At 39.7% G+C, this 19,838-nt stretch overlaps 1 protein-coding gene and 1 long non-coding RNA gene across 2 annotated transcripts in view; one reads left to right on the top strand and one right to left on the bottom strand.

Moving 5' to 3' along the window:
• The window catches only part of LOC309539647, an 18,504-nt gene extending 12,160 nt beyond the window's left edge, over positions 1–6,344 (top strand). Inside the window, exons 2-3 of the long non-coding RNA XR_014222908.1 lie at positions 4,721–4,754; positions 6,204–6,344. This is a non-coding gene — a long non-coding RNA (uncharacterized lncRNA). The remainder of the gene's footprint in view (positions 1–4,720; positions 4,755–6,203) is intronic.
• DCAF13 (DDB1 and CUL4 associated factor 13) overlaps positions 1–19,838 on the bottom strand; it is a 23,653-nt gene extending 3,815 nt beyond the window's left edge. The window contains exons 1-9 of the mRNA XM_082235771.1: positions 19,696–19,838; positions 17,845–18,044; positions 16,263–16,370; positions 14,029–14,118; positions 12,617–12,772; positions 11,735–11,812; positions 8,797–8,879; positions 7,412–7,576; positions 4,158–4,293 (exon numbers count right to left, since the gene is read on the bottom strand). Of these exons, the coding sequence (XP_082091897.1) occupies positions 4,158–4,293; positions 7,412–7,576; positions 8,797–8,879; positions 11,735–11,812; positions 12,617–12,772; positions 14,029–14,118; positions 16,263–16,370; positions 17,845–18,044; positions 19,696–19,765 (1,086 nt within the window). The 5' untranslated portion in view covers positions 19,766–19,838. The remainder of the gene's footprint in view (positions 1–4,157; positions 4,294–7,411; positions 7,577–8,796; positions 8,880–11,734; positions 11,813–12,616; positions 12,773–14,028; positions 14,119–16,262; positions 16,371–17,844; positions 18,045–19,695) is intronic.

Genomic DNA, 19,838 nt, shown 5'->3' with positions numbered 1-19,838 from the left:
GTGGTTTAATTGTCTATTTCAGAGGGAAGCAGAGATACCATCAGGGCCTATGCCAGGCAAACTATCCCCTCTGCCACTTGCCAAAAAACATCATTTGCCTTGTGAGAAGGAAGGAGGAGGGCTGGAGGAAGGGGGCTGTTCGTGGTTCATTTTTATCTGCAGGTGAGTGAGTGGCAAAACTGTGTACCTGTAAAACTCCTGGTGTGCCTAGGCAAAAAGGCAGTATACAAATTCAATAAATAGTTCGTTCCAATAGCAGTGGAACAAAAATGGGCAAAAATGTAGTCAAAGCTGATTTGACTCTCAGAAAAACCAAGAAGTAGTAGAACTTGTTTTCAAGTAAGTCTGCTTAAAAGTGCTACTAAAACCATTCCGCGGGGATGTGGGTGGCGCTGTGGGTAAAACCTCAGTGCCTAGGACTTGCCGATTGTATGGTCGGCGGTTCGAATCCCCGCGACGGGGTGAGCTGCCGTCATTCGGTCCCAGCTCCTGCCCACCTAACAGTTCGAAAGCACCCTTAAGTGCAAGTAGATAAATAGGTACCGCTTTATAGCAGGAAGGCAAACGGCGTTTCCGTGTGCTGCTCTGGTGCCGGTTCGTCAGAGCAGCTTCGTCACGCTGGCCACGTGACCCGGAAGTGTCTGCGGACAGCGCTGGCTCCCGGCCTCTAGAGTGAGATGAGCGCACAACCCTAGAGTCTGTCAAGACTGGCCCGTACGGGCAGGGGTACCTTTACCTTTTACCTTAAAACCATTCTGGGAACACATCTTACTTATATAAAGGTAAGGGTAAAGGGACCCCTGACCATTAGGTCCAGTCATGGCGACTCTGGGGTTGTGGCGCTCATCTCGCTTTATTGGCCGAGGGAGCCGGCGTACAGCTTCTGGGTCATGTGGCCAGCATGACAAAGCCGCTTCTGGCAAACCAGAGCAGCGCACAGAAACACAGTTTACCTTCTCGCCAGAGCGGTACCTATTTATCTACTTGCACTTTGACATTCTTTTGAACTGCTAGGTTGGCAGGAGCAGGGACCGAGCAACGGGAGCTCACCGCGTCACGGGGATTCAAACCGCCGACCTTCTGATTGGCAAGTCCTAGGCTCAGTGGTTTAACCCACAGCGCCACCCATACTAGTTACCATCTCCAAGTTGCTCAGTCCAATGCAAGCATTAACATGACCCATTTTTTCTTTGGATTTTTCATCAGGCATCTTAGGGCTCCAATAACCCTGTGAGGAGAGTTCCACTCACAGCACCCACTAATGGAAGGAGTGGGGAGAGGAGGTGACTTTTACAGATCCCCCCTTCCACCTGAAATTTTGCCGCAGAGGGTTGAAGAACCCTCTTCAGTGTGGGAGATAATGTGGATAGAAAGCTGCAGGGGAAATAACTAGAAGTCACATTCTGTCCAATTTTGTTAGCAGGAACCACAACTGGATCAAAGTCCATCTGTGAAGGTCACCTTTGGATCCAATCGCAAATGGATAAATACTTGCACCTGAAGTTGACGCAAGAACTTACATATTTAAGTTTGCCATACTTTATAAAATGGCTGCCTATTTGTTATCACTTTACTGGCAATCTACGCAGAATTTAATCACTCCAGTAGGAATATTTTTTTGCTGAAAGCAAGGAAGCAGAAGCCCATTATACTCAGCTGCTTATAGTTAGGTATAGCTTATTTTATTAATTGAGTAGGACGGTTTCAATTAGCCTCTCTTCCGGACACCTTCATTTTTTTCCCTTATATATCTATAAAAGGGTCTAATGAATTAATGGGAGGAGGGTTGTTCATCTATAGAGTCAAAACCTAAGCATCTTGATGCCAAACCCCTAATGATTTCACCAACATACACGAATAACGAAAGTCACCTTTTGGGCTCTAGAGGAAAACATTTGATACAAACATCCAGCTGGAGTTGTCTTAGCTCTCAAATATAAGATATTAAATTGAATCAATGTTAGCAGACATTTACAGGAATGAAATACAGTAATCCTTTACAAATTACATGTGATATTTTTCCTTGGTCATTATCTCAAGACATCCCATAATAGTTTGTTTAGTCAGCAATACATTCCAGGCATTCCTGCAGTGCAAATAGTCAATGCAATCCAAATTAAAAGGCTTTCATTTTAATTAAAGGCAATTACTTTAAAAAATGGTTGCTGATAGAACCCTGCTCCTTCTGCAGACAAAAACAATATTGTGAGTTTATATGCACAGCACTCCTGAATTACTGTGTAGGTGAATGTGTGCAAAATCAGGAAGGGGAAGAGAGGGAAGGGAGCTTGGAATAGGAGGAAAAGTGACAGGGTAACATCTATGATGAGGGGCATTCATACAAAGGTCAGTATAATATGAAATATAGCATGAATTTTCACAAAATGGCAGTAGAGCAGAAGCCAGGGGCATGTCTCAGGATTAGGCATGAACTGCACCTGATATTCACATTATGTTCATAGCCCCATCATGTTATAAACACCTAGAACAGAAATCTCAATATCTCTTTGTTTAAAAGCAAATGCACAATTGTATCATCACCTCCCTGACCTCAGTTCAATGCATATTGACAACTTGCTCTTGTTAGCACAAACAGGCCAGAGTAACTTCCTCCAAAGCATCAGCTTTGAGGGCTGTCCTGGGCTTAAGGGTGAGACTATGATCCAAGATTAAAGATGATTCCTGTTATATAGCAAAGGCAGAAGCAAAGGTCTCACACTAGCACTTCGAGTATTATATTTGTGCCTATATGCTACTACTTCAGACAGAAACTCAAAAGGACTGAGCTATAAAAGCTCATTGCGTTACTAAACCCCATACTAATTGTTATACAATCCAAGAGAGTTCTACAAAACATTACAATGAGTGAATACTCGAAATTACTACTTCATTTACATTATCAAGACCACAACTGTAGCTTTCTTTTTGTGAAGAAGATACCCAAGATTAGCGTGTATCTTGTCTAAATTGTATCAGGTGCACCACATTAGATATTTAAAATGCCCATCTCATGTAACTTATTCAATTGCGTGCAACTTTTGCAATTTAAAAGCAGATTTGCTTTCACAAAGTCTGCATTACACAGATGCAGAAACGTAAAGTTTCTATTTTGGAAAGCAGCACAGTCCTTTTTAAAGAACACTCTCCTGCAGCTGTAACAACTAGATGTCATTTATCTCCACCACAGTTACCCAGAATATCATGGGCTTAATCGTCAGTGGAGTGTAGACAGGGTAAGCGCCTCTGGCTCCTGCAGAGATGCTGTTCTTGCTAGAGTGTTCCACTGATTTTACGTAATGAGTGCAACGCCAAATACATTAATGAAGCAAAGGAAACATGAATGTCAGAAATGATGAATACTTGAGCAGCCTCAGTGTCAAAGTACAACTACCAGTCAAATAAACATTCATCAACTATGAAAGCCACAACCTAAGCAGTGTATTTAGGTCTAATCCAAACGTCAAGTGAAATTGTGCAGTGCATCTCTGACAGAGGAGAATTCTGCAATGACGGAGAAGCTCCTCTTATTCATATTGTTTTTCTTTAAAGAAAAAAAAATGGTATAGCCTGCATGACACTTCCTATGCATTAAATATTCTTGCATATTTTTTTCTTCAGAAGCTTAATCTTTTGCAGTATCACATGAGCATGGAGTTGAATGATCAACTAATCTCTTGAGGAGCATTTAGCCAAACAGCTACTTCTGTGCTCCTCGCCCAGTCCTACTGGTGCATTAGCCAGTGCTAAACCAGTCTGATTTAATGTGTCATAAAAAGACTCAGGTTTATCATTTGTCTCGCTCCCGACAAATCTGGAGGAGACAATCTGGAGAAAACAAAGAGCAGGAGCCCCAGGTACTGCCATGGAAATAGGGGAGGACTGCAGTGGCAGCAATAACCTCTCAGAGAACCCACAGCCTCATGCTAACACACGGTTTGCTCTTAGCAGTACGTGTGAACTGAGCCACTGAACAGTTCTATTAAATTGATATAAATATATACCATAATAAAGAAAATGAGCAAAGTCAAGGCAGGCTGGTTGCAATGGAAGATTATCATGCCTAAAACTAAGCCAAATTAAATATCAGCATTTTAAATACATAAATATATTTTTGTCACTTTAATTCACTTTAAAAAATACAATTTGAATTTACTTACCACACCAAGTTTTTCAGAAGCATTAGCTTTCCACAAACGAATGTTCATTTCGTCAGAGCCACACAAGATATATTTGTTGTCAGATGTCCATTTAACAGTAATGACATGCTGCATTCGCTTTGTATGATAGACTTCTCTAAAACAAACAAACAAAAACACCTATTAAATTGGAACATTTATACTGATGTTTTCTTTCATCATGCATTTTCCTTTCAACACTGGAAAGTGTTATTTTTTATTCATAAAAGGGACCAATAAGTTTATGTTTAAGGTATACAACGTGTATTGCTGACAAATTAACTATCAGCTAAGCTTCCATTAACTAGGTGTGCAGTTGGCAATACCAGGCGTTGAAGCTGTTATATAGATCAGCTTTTGACATTCAGTCAGAAACTCAGTCAACACCTGCTTGGTTGTAGTTCTGCTTAAGTGCAAAAAACCAACTGAAACATATGTCATTGAAAGTCACATGACCAGTTTGGCTTGTGGCAGCAAAGATGAAACTCAGCAGAGACTATCTTGATGAAACCTAGATGATAATGTGAACACTTTTTCTCCAACAGGCATTCCAAGCTGGATGAATGTGTCTCTGCTAAGGTATCTGATTTGTATTTTTAAAATATATATCTGCTGGTGTTTTCTCTTTTGGTTTTAACTGGGGTTTTTTAATAGTTCTTTTCTTGTATCCTGCACATTGGCTTGAAACGTGTGTAAGACAATTCAATAATAATCATATAATAATAATAATAATAATAATAATAATAATAATAATAATAATAATATAAACAACAAGCAGCAGCAACATTATTCCAAAGGGTCCCTCAATCCACAGGAATAGCTTTTTGTGGGAGAGAAAAAAGGAGCTGCAAAAGCAATGTTACGCAAAATGAGTTCCACTCTTCGATATAACGCCTTAAATTAGAGCAAGTACTCTGTTCTGATTTAAATTATACTCTAAAATATTTATAAAGGCGCAGAGTACCCATCTTGTAATTATTTAACAACTATGTACAATTTACAATCATTTTCATTTGGTTATATTATTTATTGTAACCTATATTTTTTCTTCATTCAAGTCTACTGTTTAAAAATAAATACATAAGACATAGAACAGCTATAGATGATAATTACTACTTACATGGAGACTTTGCTTATGTCCCCAGTAGTCTAATTTGTTTTCAATTAAGATCGGAATGCAACCAAAGCACATTACAATCATGAATACATATTCATAGCTTTATTTTATTATTCACTGCCACCACAGGGCTACTAAAAAACAATCTTGCCCTGAGATGAAGGGAGATGCAGTTTTGAAGTATGTCTTGGCCATTTTATTACATAGATTTATATCATATAGTGTTATATAATTTTAATTGGTGCTTATAGTTTCAACTATAAACACTGGGCAACATCAAACAATATTCATCCTCTAGTTGCTAGAAATCTGCTTGTGTAATTGGACTTGTGGTTTCTTTTCTCCCCTTCCAGTCCCTGCATACCCCAAAAATCTGCCCAAGAGGAGTCTCCCAAAGCACCAGAGCAGATTTTGAGGGTGAACAGGGGGTTGTAGTGGATACCATCTTCTGCTATACTGAATCTCACCCAATATTTTCAGTGAGGTTTGCCTGAAAAGAAGTATGTGCATATGTGCATGCTTATATATGAGTTCAGGAGTTCAGGAGGACCTCACAAGCAAGCCAGAGCCCCATGAGTCTTGAGCTGTGCACATATAAAATATTAACTGTTTTTCATATATTATGTAGACAAAAGAGAGTAACTAAAGAGCAAGTCTCCCCTTTGCTCAAATTATTAGTTTTTTGAAGAATGGTCCAATCACTCCTTAACATATTAGATCACTAGCTTCATGACATATTTAACAGCAGTCATGCCATTCTGATAAAAGTACAGAAAAGGCCTTTATTGGTGCCCTCTACTCTCCTTATTGATCTCTGGAAGAAAATAATTGTATGCAATTTCAGATGCTTCTTTCAACTAATCCTTTCTTTTTAAAAAAAATATTTTATTTGTGGCTTTTGCTTGTCACAGGTTTTGAAAAATCACTCTTCTGAGGACAAGAGAAATACAATAGCATATGGGTGAATAACTTGATTCTTTCATTTAATCACACAAACATCTGGTTCATTTGCCAAGGGCTTTTAATGAACTTAATAAACAGAGTATCTCTTATTTCTTCTGTCTTCTCAAGTTTCACATTCAGGGCTTAATTAGGAACACAAAATATGCCATGGCTTATGAGCCCTTGGGACTGTGAAAGAAGCCTCCTGGATTAGACAAATAAGTTCAGCAACGTGCCTTTGATAAGTAAAATATTACTTCTATGCAAAACTCATGTTTTTTAAAATGATATCATTAAAGAGGTTATGTGGATCCTGGAAGTATACATTATTTTCTGAGTTTGAATGACTTTACTATGTCTCAACACAGTCTGTCAATATTGTATTTTAACTGTTTCCTTTAATTATGTATTTTTATATTTTGAACTCCTGAGAGGCAAAGCTCTATTCTGAAGGAAAACAGAGCTACTTTATATATGTAGAAGAAGAGAAGAAGAGTTTGGATTTGATATCCCGCTTTATCACTACCCGAAGGAGTTTCAAAGCGGCTAACATTCTCCTTTCCCTTCCTCCCCCACAACAAACACTCTGTGAGGTGAGTGGGGCTGAGAGACTTCAAAGAAGTGTGACTGGCCCAAGGTCACCCAGCAGCCGCATGTGGAGGAGCGGAGACGCAAACCCGGTTCACCAGATTACGAGTCTACCGCTCATAACCACTACACCACACTGGCTCTCAGTAGGGGTAGGGAAGTGGATCCTGCCAGTGGGTCAGATGTTGACCTCTCCCAGCCCCACAGGAGAATTTGACAGACTTGTTTCTTGAGCACCTCACCATTATACATGACGCAAGACTCTTGAAAGAGTGGATTTGCAAAAGCAAAAATCCCACTGAGTGAGCCCATCATTAGGCTAGTCTAAAGTAGGATTTAGAACTCAATCAATTTTAGTTTGTAAATTCAATATACATTCTAACGTATAGGAAGTACTGAAATACTGGACAATTCAACTGGAAATTCAACAGCTGTGAATTATTATTTTTTCAGTGCAAGCAGCAAACAACTACTGGTAGGAGGATATATCCTTCCTCAATAAACACATTAAATAAGTTAATGAGAGCATTAAGAATGGTGGGAAAGGAGGAGGGGGTCCCAAGAGAAGCCTATTTGTAAAATCACTGACCTGCTATGACCTTTGTCTACTGGAAAAATGCGAATAGATTTATCAAAGCTGGCAGAAACAAATTCTTTCCCAGTAGGAGAGTAATCCACATCAAGGACTGCAGACACATGATCCATATGAACCATTACAGGCTTGTCAAGAAATCGCATATCAAAAGTATATAAGCTACAAAAGAAAGGAAGTTAACACTTTACACTTAATTCCATTATGTTCAATTGCTCAGGTAAAGCTTCATTTCCAGGGGCTGAATACTAGCATAATCAAATGTATTTTCAAAATCTTTGTACCCATGTCTATCTTTGATAGAGCATTTTGTTTGTACAGTGGTACCACTGATTGCGAACAGGATCCGTTCCGGAGGCCCGTTCGCAACATGAAAAGAACGCAACCCGCAGGGGCATGTCTGTGTACACGCGGGTTGCAATTTGCCGCTTTTGCGCATCTGCGCATGCGCGAGTGGCGAAACCCAGAAGTAACCCTTTCCAGTACTTCAAGGTCGTGGCGGGACATAACCTGAAAGAACATAACATGAAGCGGACGTAACATGAGGTATGACTGTATTAGGAAGTGTCATAATAAAGGAATTTAAAAGCATTGGAGTAGTTTTTCTATTTTTGTATTTTTTCTTGTACACTCCTCTGAAAAAATACTGTATTTTTCGCTCTATAAGACGCACCAGACCACAAGACGCACCTAGTTTTTGGAGGAGGAAAACAAGAAAAAAAATATTCTGCATCTCAGAAGCCAGAACAGCAAGAGGGATCGCTGCGCAGTGAAAGCAATGAAAGCAGCAATCCCTCTTGCTATTCTGGCTTCTGGAATAGTTGCGAAGCCTGCATTTGCTCCATAAGTCGCACACACATTTCTCCTTACTTTTTAGGAGGGAAAAAGTGAGTCTTATAGAGCAAAAAATACAGTAAATTACAAAGCAAGCATGGCAGGTGCCCATTGGACCCCAGGAGTACATTTTACCCTTAGAGGCCAATTCTGCTCTGAGTGAGCTTCAACTTGATACACGTGCAATGATCTATTGAACCCCCTCCTTATCTATGAGCCCAGTATTTCATCCAGGCATTGTTTGTTTGTTTCTGCTTTGCTTTCTTTTCCTTTGTCCTCTTCCGAGGTTTCCTGAAGGAATTGCCAAATTGATTATCATATATTGGACATCTTGAAGGTCCTCACAGATGGAAAAACCAACAAGTAAAAACAATTTAAATAAGTAGCTCTTTGGATTCCAGATAAAAGTTAAAATCCAACAGCCTCCTTGTAACTTCTATAAAAATCATATCCTTACACGAAGCAGAAGTCAAAACTTAAAATTACAAATGTTCTGAATAACTACAGAAGTCTAAATGGAGAGCAAGTAAGGCAACAGTAATTCTTACTTGAAGTCCTCATTTGCAGCAGTGAAAATGAAAGCTTCCATGGGATTCCAGCAAAGCGTATTTGTTCTCATATCCAAGATAACCTGAGGAAATTTAAATATTTTTCAAACATTTATTAGATAATCATTAGAAATTATACAGATGTATTAACAACTGGTCCAAGTTCCACAAGTTCCCAACATGTCTGTGCAAGGTGTAGAATATGCTGGTGTCAGCATCAAGAATTTCCCAAAAACAAAACATATGTAAAGAAACTGGCAAGTAAAAAAACAAAACAAAAAAACTACTCAGGATGCAGCCCAAAAACTGCAGATTCAAAATAAGGTATTCATGGCAGCAGCAACCCTCTGAAAAGAAGGCTGGACAAGATGACAAGGTATCATCAAGTATATTTGTCCAATGGATTCTTGTTCACAGAAGCCAGGACTACTAAAAAAAATACAGGTCCCATGATCTCAAACTCACTTAGGTTTCTACAGCTATTAGAAGAACCATAATGCACAATAATTTTTTCTCATATGATGACAATTCCTTTACTGAGGTAATAGTTCACCAATGAAATGTACCTGTAGTTCACCAATGAAAACTACAGGCTTGGACACTCCTCTTTTACTTGGGGTAGACTTCTATGGAGGGTAGATATTGTGAAATTATGTTAATTGGTTTAAGTGCAGACCCTGAAACATACTGGTAGTAATTTGCTTTGCTGATCAGAAACTCTGTAACAAGGCTTGAAAAAAATCCAGATGGCAATGAAAAGAGACTGCCCTGATCCTCTGCTGAAGGGATAAAACTGACAACTTACTCTAGCCAGACCCCTATTGGCAGAAGGCTGATTAGTTGAAAAGTCTTTAGCAGTCCATATGCTGTACTGTCCCACTCTAAAAGGCAATAGTAGCGACAGCTGGGAGATATTGTAAGCCAAAGAAGGAAGTTTGTTATCCTCAGTCAGTGAATACCTTTCACCTTTACTGAACCTTGAAGAGGCTTCGAATATCTCCTTTTCGGTGGGGGAACTATTTGCATAGCATGATCTTGTACCATTTATTTACCAAATAACCATGAACTGAACCACACAAACAAAATTTCAGTTGTGTTGTATGATCTATTCTAATCCACAGACAATGTTGTGTATTGAAATGTTCCATTTCCACAGTAATGACATTTTGGGAAAAGGGAGCCTAAGTGTTTTACACAGGTTAAAAAAAAAGTCAGACTCCAGCTTGCTGACTCACAACCTAAGAGAAACAGAAATTAGTATAAGGAAGTGTGACGCATAAGGGAATGGAGAGGTGCCCATGATACAGTCCTTTTCCAAATCCGCACTATTTTACTGTGTGTACACACCCACCCACCCCACCTGATTATAAAAACTTCAAAGTGGTGTATTAAAAGGTAAAACAATAAAATCAAAAAACATATACAGCAATACTTAAAAACTTTTTTTTTTAAATACAGAAGCTATGATACTAAAACAGATTATAATGACCTCAACTTTCTAAGCTTCTGGGTAAAGGTAAAGGGACCCCTGACCATTAGGTCCAGTCGTGACCGACTCTGGGGTTGCGGCGCTCATCTCGCTTTATTGGCCAAGGGAGCCTGCGTACAGCTTCCGGGTCATGTGGCCAGCATGACTAAGCCGCTTCTGGCGAACCAGAGCAGCGCACAGAAACGCCGTTTACCTTCCCGCCGGAGCGGTACGTATTTATCTACTTGCACTTTGACGTGCTTTCGAACTGCTAGGTTGGCAGGAGCAGCGACCAAGCAACGGGAGCTCACCCCATCACGGGGATTTGAACTGCTGACCTTCTGATCGGCAAGCGCCACCCGCGTCCCTAAGCTTCTGGGTAGGATTGTCTAAACAAGAATGTATTTAGCAGGCATCAAAAAGAGTGCAGTGAAGGTGCCTGCTTTATCTCAACAGGCAAAGAGTCCAAGGGTAGGTATTGTGTTCAAAGCATTCTTCATACCTCCACTATCTCCCTACAGGAGTCTAAAGCAGGGGTGGGGAACTGGATACAGCCCAACAGGTGTTCCTCTACCCCGCCCCCCCTGCACAGGCCACTTTTGATAGGTGTGGGCTCACCCATCCATCACCTGACATCACCATGGCATCAGTTGAAAGTAGACCAGCTTGAACTCAGGCCAGCTTACTATGAAAGATCTCTTTAGTTGATCCTCTGCTTTCAACAGGGATAAGAAGCAGTCAGAGCTTCCCAATAGGCAGCTCTGGAGCGCAGCCAAACACTGTAGGGGTTGCCGTCAGTACAAATCAGTTGATCAGCAATGACTGCAAGCCCCGCTTTCTGCAGGGATTGGTTGTGCGTGGGAGCTCCCCAGTGGAACCAATCCCAGTGTCAAATATAAAATGCACCACATTATTATTATTATTTGCACTATCATTAAATTATTAATCACCTTTTAAACCACCTCAAGGCAATTTACATAAAATTTAAAACACTTAAAAACACAAAAACAACAAATACTTTTAAAACAAGACTAAATCCCTAGCAAGTGGAGACTTGTGGTAAAGACCCATTTATCCAGCTAGAAAAGTCCTGTTTATCCAAAGGAAATCCCTGCTTGCCAAGAAAAAGTAGGCAGCACATTTCAAGGCTGCCAACTGTTCCTTTGTAGTCAAATATTTATCTGCCTTATTTGCACCTTATTTGGGTGTGATGTGGGGGGAAACAGCCTTGTGGGCAAAGGCTTCTCAATGCTGGCCTAAAGTGATCTCAGAAAAGCTACGCTTTCTATCTGCTACATGACAAAGAATTCTATGCTAAAAGAATCTTGCACCCAACCAAGAACTATGAAAATTATGGAGCTCCTTAGCAGTGGAACTTAAAAGATAATTTCCCTTCCAAAATGAAAAGGCGTGTGCAGGGAATGCATACACAGACACTTCAGTCAAAGGATCTTAAAGATTATGCATTACCTTCTTCAATGCCGTTGATTGTCTCATGTCATATAGCACAATATTCCTGTCTGAAGCACAGCTTCCCAAAAGGTACATCTGAAAAATCAGTTGCATATCAAGTAATGTAAATATCGTCAAGCAAAAAACAAAGCAAAAAATCTTAAATTGTTAAGTGCTAACTGAAAAAGGTATAATATATACAGGACATGTTTAAACCAGCAGCCCTATCTTTTAAACAGTGTAATTTTCAGCAGCAGTACATAAGCTATCTTATTTAATCTACTGTTGCTAAAAAAGAAGATAATGTGGAGGGATAAAGCTCAAGACATTTCCCAGATCTCATGCTTTTAAACTGATTTTAAAACCTAGGAGAATCTAAAAGTAGTCTGAGTGGGTGGAAGAAATGACAGGGGAACTCTTAAAATTGCTCAGTGTATGCAATGAGTGCAATCCTTGGATATGTATAGTTAACAGATGCTCTTTTTAGGGTTAATGACCCCATCTTACTTTACAATTGGGAAATCTAATACTTTTAGTTTTAAACATCTCTACCTTTTCACCCAAGACTGTGTTCTGCTCCCTTTGCAACTGCCTTTTCTGTGAACATCTACCCCCACCTCCTCACTGTCCATCAAGCCATTTCTCCCCTTCCAAAATCCCTCCTCAAAATCAACTTGCAACAAGCACAGACAAGAAGGTCTGCCGCCGTCTGTGATTTCTGCGGTCTTTTCACCCTCCTCACTCATTAGCTTCCTTCACCTTTATCTACCCAAGTTATCCTCCAACTCCTCTGAAAGGATATACAACTGCATTTTATACAGCAACGCTGACTATGTTGCTGGTACTAAAACATTTAGTGACAGTCCTTACAGTGGAATATATATAAAAATAAGTTGTTACCTCAATTGGATTGAATTTGACACTGCTTATGCTATCGACTCCCCACGTCAAAGAGCATAAAGGACTGGTTCTCTGTTCATCCCAGATATCAACTTGATGACCACAAGTAGCAAAAACAGGATCCTTCCAATGGTGATCAATTCCAGTGTACACAGTCTTTAAAATGCAAATATAAAAAACAGTACCAACAATGAATTGCTGGTTTTATACTCTGAAGGTTTTGTGCTTAGTGTCAATGCCAGGAACCGCAAGAGACATCTGAAACAGTCAGAATAAGGGAGTCCTGCTTCAGCAACCACTGCTGAGCAGGATTTATTTCTTCTGAAACCTCCTGTGACCCAGAAATTCAGCAGCAGAATCGCAGCTGGAACATCTGAAGTCAGGGTGGAGGCTTGTAAACACCCTTGCCTCATCACCCTCTTGCATCTAGTGCCAGCAGGTACAAGAGACAGCAGCAATCTTGATAAGGAAACCCAATCTCATGAGAGACCCTTAAGGTCTCAATTGTCTGTTTTATTTATTCAGACATTTTGCTAGTCATTTCCAGTAACTTTGGTTAGGAAGAACAGTACCGTACAGTTAACCATGGGTACAGCTCTACAAATACTTCAAAAGTTGCAGCCATTTTTTCCCCATTTGTGTGCACAAGCTTTTTTTTATCACATTTTGAAATACAATCCCACAAGAGGCAACAGGATAGCAAGTCACTATACCTGAGTGGACCTATTTTTTAAAAGCTAAATGGTAGCTTAATCCACTACAGTATCCAGAAATTTTTATTACGGAAATATCACACCTATTTGCTGAACTTTAAGGAAATGGGGTTAATTATCACTAGCATGAATATATGCAGCTGAATTCTACAACTTACTGCACCAGGACACAAATACACAAGAGGTATGACAGGAAATTACAATCTGATTCTTCCTGCAGCCTTTTCAGCAGTCGTTCCATGCCTGATCTAATTCTCACCCTTAGTATTCTTCCAAATGCTGGGTTTTAAAACCATCTTCCTGCTGAATTTTTAGTGGCTGATGGCACATTTATGGTGTTTTATGCCATTTATGTAATTTACAATAAATATTTTAATGATTTTGGTTATGATGTATTATTATGCTTCTTTTCTCTCTTTTTTTTGTAAATCAACCCATGACCATTTTTGTTGAAGGCCAGTATAAAAATCTAATAAATAAACTAAATCATACAGAGGCTTTGTACCAGTATTGCAAGGGCACTCAGCTTATGGGAATATTGTCCGATAACGGCATTCAGTGACACCTACATCATCTTTGACACTACAGATCCAAGGTCAATAGTTTTCTGCTCATATTCAAGTAAAACAATACCTTCATCTGAATCTTTAAACACAGAAGGAAAGGGAGAGCAAAACAAGACAATGAATAAAGTAATACCTTTCCAAGAATCGTATTTAGTGGTTCTTCTGCTTCCCCATAAGGTGGTGCCTCCATTTTCCAGTGCTTCACGGTTTTATCATCACCAACCTAATGATTTTGGAGAAAACATTGTATTCATAGTAAGAGAGTTACAATTCAGTCCTTCTGACGTTTATGTGAAAGTAACAAGTGTGCGTAGTCAATCTTAAATTTACTTCCTGGAGGAAGAACTATGAGGGGAGAGACTCCATCAGGCAAGGCCTCCTTCCACCTGCCTTGCCCCACCCTCCAGTCTCTGCTTCTCAATTTGTATTGTATTTTATGCACTGTGACTTGCTATTGTTTTATTGATTATAGTTTAGAAATTATTTATTATAATTGTTAAGAGTGAATTTCTGTTTAATTTTTATATGGTGATATTTAATATTATTCTATACTATTCTAATGGATTGTTGAATATTACTTTATTTGATATAGGTTGCTTATTTTCAAGTTATGTTTTATTGTCACATTATTGTCTTGGATTAGATTGTTATAAGGTGTACATTCTTCGTTTCTTCAACCTGCAAACCACCTTGGGTATTGTAAAATAGAAAGAAGGTATACAAATTAAAAGTGATGATGATGATGATGATTATAAATGTGGTGCCAGATTGCATTTCTTCCAGATTGAATGACAAATTTCTCACATATATAGACACACACACACACACACACACACACACACACCAGTCATTTACAACTTCCCCTTCCCTGGTGCCTTTAATTTTCCCACTCCACCTATTCTTGTATATCCATTTAGCTCCCTTATTTCTTTATTATTCCTTTGTTATGTGTTATATTGTTGAATTTACCTTAATCCTACTAACGTTTGCACATGTTTACAGTTGTATCCAAATACGCCACAAAAATTTTCCATTCCTCTTTATATACTTGATTTTCTTGTTCTCTTATTTTACTTGCCTAGCTGTCAACGTTTCCCTTTTTTAAAGGGAAATTCCCTTATTCTGAATAGGATTCCTCGCAAGAAAAGGGAAAAGTTGACAGCTATGTTTACTTGTTAGACCCGCTAACTCTGCATATTTCATCATTTTTAACTGCCAGTTCTCCTTATTTGGGACCTCACTCACTGATTGTGAGTGACAAATCTATTGTCCTTCCAGCTGCATGCCTAAAGTTCTATGGAAAAGGGCTATGAAAGCAACTGCATTTCTGTGAATAACATAGTGAACATTGCAAATTGGGAAAAGTAAATGATGAATGAAGAGTTATTAGCTCTAACAGTGTTGCAAATATTCCCGCACATCTATCCCAAGATAGATCTATCCAATGCAAGTACTCCATGGGACTTACTTTTGTCTAAATACAAGTTGGATTAGGCTGCACAACAGGTATTAAAAAATACCCATAAAAATATTTTAAGTCTCACAATAGTCATCAACAGATAGGTGTTTGTACTAAAGAGGGATTGTATTTAACTATGCTGAAGTGCACTGCAAGGACTCCATTGCTTTATTAAACTGTTTGCTAGAGGCAAAAGAATTACTTGTACTGAGTGACTGGACTTACAATAGTGACAGAGGATATTTAAATAAGAGGATATGTAAATCTATAGCTTTTCCAAACAGAGAACACATTTGTTTGAACATTGTGCCTGCTCTTCAAACTCAAAGAAAGCAGCAGATTTCTGAAATAGCAGGAGTGGTTTGGAGGATTGGCTTACCCCTGGGCTTGCTTTATGCTCCAAGAAAGTAGAATTAGTAAAACCTAAAGAGGTGGGAAACCTCCTTCTGTCTGCAGGATCACATTCCCTCACGCTCAACTTTTTGGGTACAGTCAGAGGCAAAAATGGGCATAATAACTCTCACCTTTGTACAAGAGGTTGCATTCCACCCCCACAAAAGTCAAGAGGTTTCTACAAAAACACCTCTACCTCCAGACAAGCAAAAGCATTATTGCAGTTCAAGGAGATTTCAGCCAGGCAAAAGCACGTAAGGAGAGTGGGGAGAGACCCAAGGGCCAGTGAAAGAGGGGCTGGGAGGCTGCATTTGACCCACTCCCCCAAGCCTGAGATTCCCTGCCCCTGAACTAGATAAAAAATAAGTTGCTGCAGTAGTAGGTGAGAGTCATAAAATAAAAGTATTTGATTCTATTATTTAGAAAACAGAATGCAGAATGGGGGAAAGTAACAAAGAAAAAGAAGTATACCAAGCATTTGAATCTTTCTCCATAATTCCCACTATTATACTTACAGTGAAGAAAGATGTACCACAGAAACGGGTACACATTCCTCTCACAAAGCCCTCATGTGCCTGCAATGTACGGGTGCATTCACGCTTCATCAAGTTCCAAATTCGAACCTATTGGAAACAAACAGCAGCATGTTGTTATTGAACAATTCGGCATTAATACTGTTTTTTGGAACAATATTACAAAATGGTGCGATGCCCTTTTGAAATCTAGAAATCAGGACAGTGTGATTACAACTTATGTGAAGTTTGTATTTCTGAGGGTTGTATGTAAAGGTGAAATCATACAAAGTCAGAATGAGCCCCAGAACTGCCCCAGCCGCCCGACATCTCAGATGGCCCCACAATATCTTGAGTGAGTCTCCAGAGCCCAGTAAACCCTTTATGGAAATAGCTTTTAAGCCCACCACCTTGCTTGCTGGACTCTGGGACAGTCACATGAGGACTCTGGAGATCTTAACTCCATGAGATCTTGGATGATTCCATATGATCTCGCGAGAGCATCCAGAGCCCAGTAAGCAAGGTTTTCCAGCCCCCTTTCTTCTTATTTGTTGGCAAATTGCATTAAGCTCAGACTGAATAAGTAAAATCGGTGATCCTACTATAACATTATTTCAATATTTCAGTCAGCAAAATATAGGAAACTGCTCAATTGTGGATAGAAACCAGAAATTACTGACATGTATAAATTAAAATAATACAAGAGAACCAGGGAAGGGAGTGGGGGGAAGTCGAGGGATCTAAGTAATCCTAAAGTATGAATTTATTATGGTGTGAAAATGTTTTATTTTTTCCTATTTTTTATTATCTGCTTTTTTGGTTTATTTTATCTTTTTATACTTTAATGTTTAATTGTGAAAATTAATAAAAAATATCATTTTTAAAAATTGTGGCTAGAAACCAAACAAATAAAACAAAGCATTTTGCCAGAGGAGCTTTAAATGACTTGCATTAAACTGGTAGCTTTTAATTGGTGGTTCAGTTTTTAAAACTTAATGTTATAATTTAGCTTTTGAACAGGTCCCAATGGAGGTCAGTGGGATTTACTTCCTAGTACCTGTATACAGGGTTGCAGGACTAGGCACCTTCCATGGCTATATCCACAGGCAACACCAACTGAAACCAACCCAGTTACTGTTATCCAATCCCTCATGCTATGATTGGATTATTACTTCCTGAAGTCACAGGCTTCCTTCCTACTCTTCTCCCCAAATACCTTGTCTCAAGAGGGAAGGAGAACATACACTAGGAAACGAGCAACAGTTGAAGTGGGGAAGTTTTTAATGTCTAATGCTGTATTGTTTTTAATATTCAGTTGGAAGCCGCCCAGAGTGGCTGGGGAAACCCAGCCAGATGGGCGGGGTATAAATAAGAAATAATAATAATAATAATTATCCTTAATCCAATATACTGTAGCTTGTTTCCATTAAATAGGCCTTTTCTCAGGGCATAGCACAGTCTTGCTCACAGTTATAGGCGCACACATAACTGAAATGCAAGGTTCTATTTCTTGCAGAATTAAATAACCACAGTAAAAACATGATCTGACACTTTATGGTTGTTGTTTTTATCCAATTATACATACCTCTCCATCACATGCTCCAGACAAAACTGTAGACAAGCTGTTTGGATGCTTAGCCATGCAGTTAACACCATCCCTGTGGCCATCTAATGATGCAACAAAAGGCTTTGCAAAAACACGGTCTAATTTTGTTGCATTTAGTGCCCGAGTATATTCCCGTGGAACCTCAAAGGGATGTAATGCAGGATCATAATTCCGTGGAACTATAAACCAAATAATCATATGAACATACAAAACAACAGAGAAGATTACTGTCATAAAGCTTCCTTTTGCCTTTTATGTAGCTAGTTAATAAGACACTACTATGCTGGAAAACAAAAATGTTCTCATACTTTGGATCAGCCTTACTAGCTTTGAGTAAATTAAGAATCCTGTTTAAATGAACATACATTGTTCATAAACAGCTCTCAATTTTTCTTTTTTTTAATGTGTTTCTATCAGTCATTACATACACAATCCATTTAATGTAGCAAACTGAGATTTCAATAAACTGGTGATCAGGCAAACAACCACACTGCTCAGAGAATGTAGAACATGTTCATGAATTATATCCAATCTTTCAGCAAATTTCTTCTTTCTTTTTGTTAGTTAAATTTCTAAATCACCATTCCTTCTAATACAACCTAGAGTAATATACAACAACATATAAAACATAAAACATGTATCATATATAAAACATAATAACCAACATACAAAATATCCAGAAACCTCAGAACCATTATGACACACCAAAAAATCACCTGCAGCTCTTAAGTATTAAAACAAAGTAACTTCAGTTCAGGAAAACCAGACAAAAATGCATTTAACTGACATCTATTTATGTAAAGCAAGGAGGGGGGCAAACAGATCTTCAAGCTGAGGGCTTTCCAAAGTCAGCGTGCCACTAGAGAAGGCCCTTCGGAGGTCCATGAAAAGGGTGTCCATCCCCCCGCCCCAACACCCCAGCAATGATCTTAAGGATCAAATTGACTGGTACTGAAAGAGGCACTCCTGGCCTGAACTATGACTAGAGCCCTGAACTATGTAGGCCTCATAGGCCATTACCAGGATGTTGTTGAGCCTGGTAGTACATAAGCAGTCAAGTGCACTGCTTTTAGGATTGGTGTTTCATGTTTACATCTAGCTGTCCTGGTTAATTATCAGGCTGCAGCATCACTAGTCGCAGTTTTAAGTCTTGGAGGGTAGCCCCACACAGAACGCATTGCAATAATCCAAGTGCTCTGCGCAATGAGATTAGAATTGACCATAATGTCACACAAGCCCCAGATTGTGCCAGCAACCTGGGCAGATGACACCTGCCTTATCACTGCAAACGAGATGCAACCCAAGTCACAGGAAGGGAAGGGAGAGGAAAGACCCCTGTGCTCAGTGCTCCATAGGTTTTCTTCACCAAATTTTACTTCACACGTATAAAAGAATTCCCTCCCTCATTTCGGTCGTGGTTTTTGGATAATGGACACAGTGCAAAGCTGTGTACGAATCATACTTTAAAAGTACAGAACTCCCCCTTCCCCCACCCCAAGAAAAAGAAAGAAAAAAAAGAATAGGAACCGCAGTTTGTCCCTCCCAGAGCTACAAGTCCCAACACCCTGGACAAGCTACAGTTCCCATGACTCTCTGGAAGATGCCATGTGCAGAACAACTCTCAACCCGATCCCCCTTCCAGCAGAGATCTCTCTCAGCCTGAAGAGGCCAACTGTGCAAAAAAGAGAAAAGGAAACCTCAGCCTGACTCGGGAGTCGCCTTCAGGTGCTGGAAGCCGCTCCGGCATCGCAAAGGGAGCCAAACTTGGCTTCCTAAGAAGCGACGCTCCACACAAACCCGGCCGCCCTTTCGAACAATTCCCCTTCTCACCCCGCTGAAGGTCCTGCTTGGTTTCCCGCACGTAATCATCCGGATTCCGGCTCAACACCTTCACCTTCATCGTCTGCGACTGAGGGCGTCGGGATGGCGATGGCGGAAGAAACGGTCCTCTCCGCTACCCTCCGGCAGCCCAC

The sequence above is a fragment of the Podarcis vaucheri genome (genome assembly GCF_965113315.1).
Source record: "Podarcis vaucheri genome assembly, chromosome: 8".
Classification (NCBI taxonomy): domain Eukaryota; kingdom Metazoa; phylum Chordata; class Lepidosauria; order Squamata; family Lacertidae; genus Podarcis; species Podarcis vaucheri.
The sequence above is the reverse complement of the archived record's forward strand: the minus strand, read 5'-3'. Positions and strand labels throughout refer to the sequence as shown.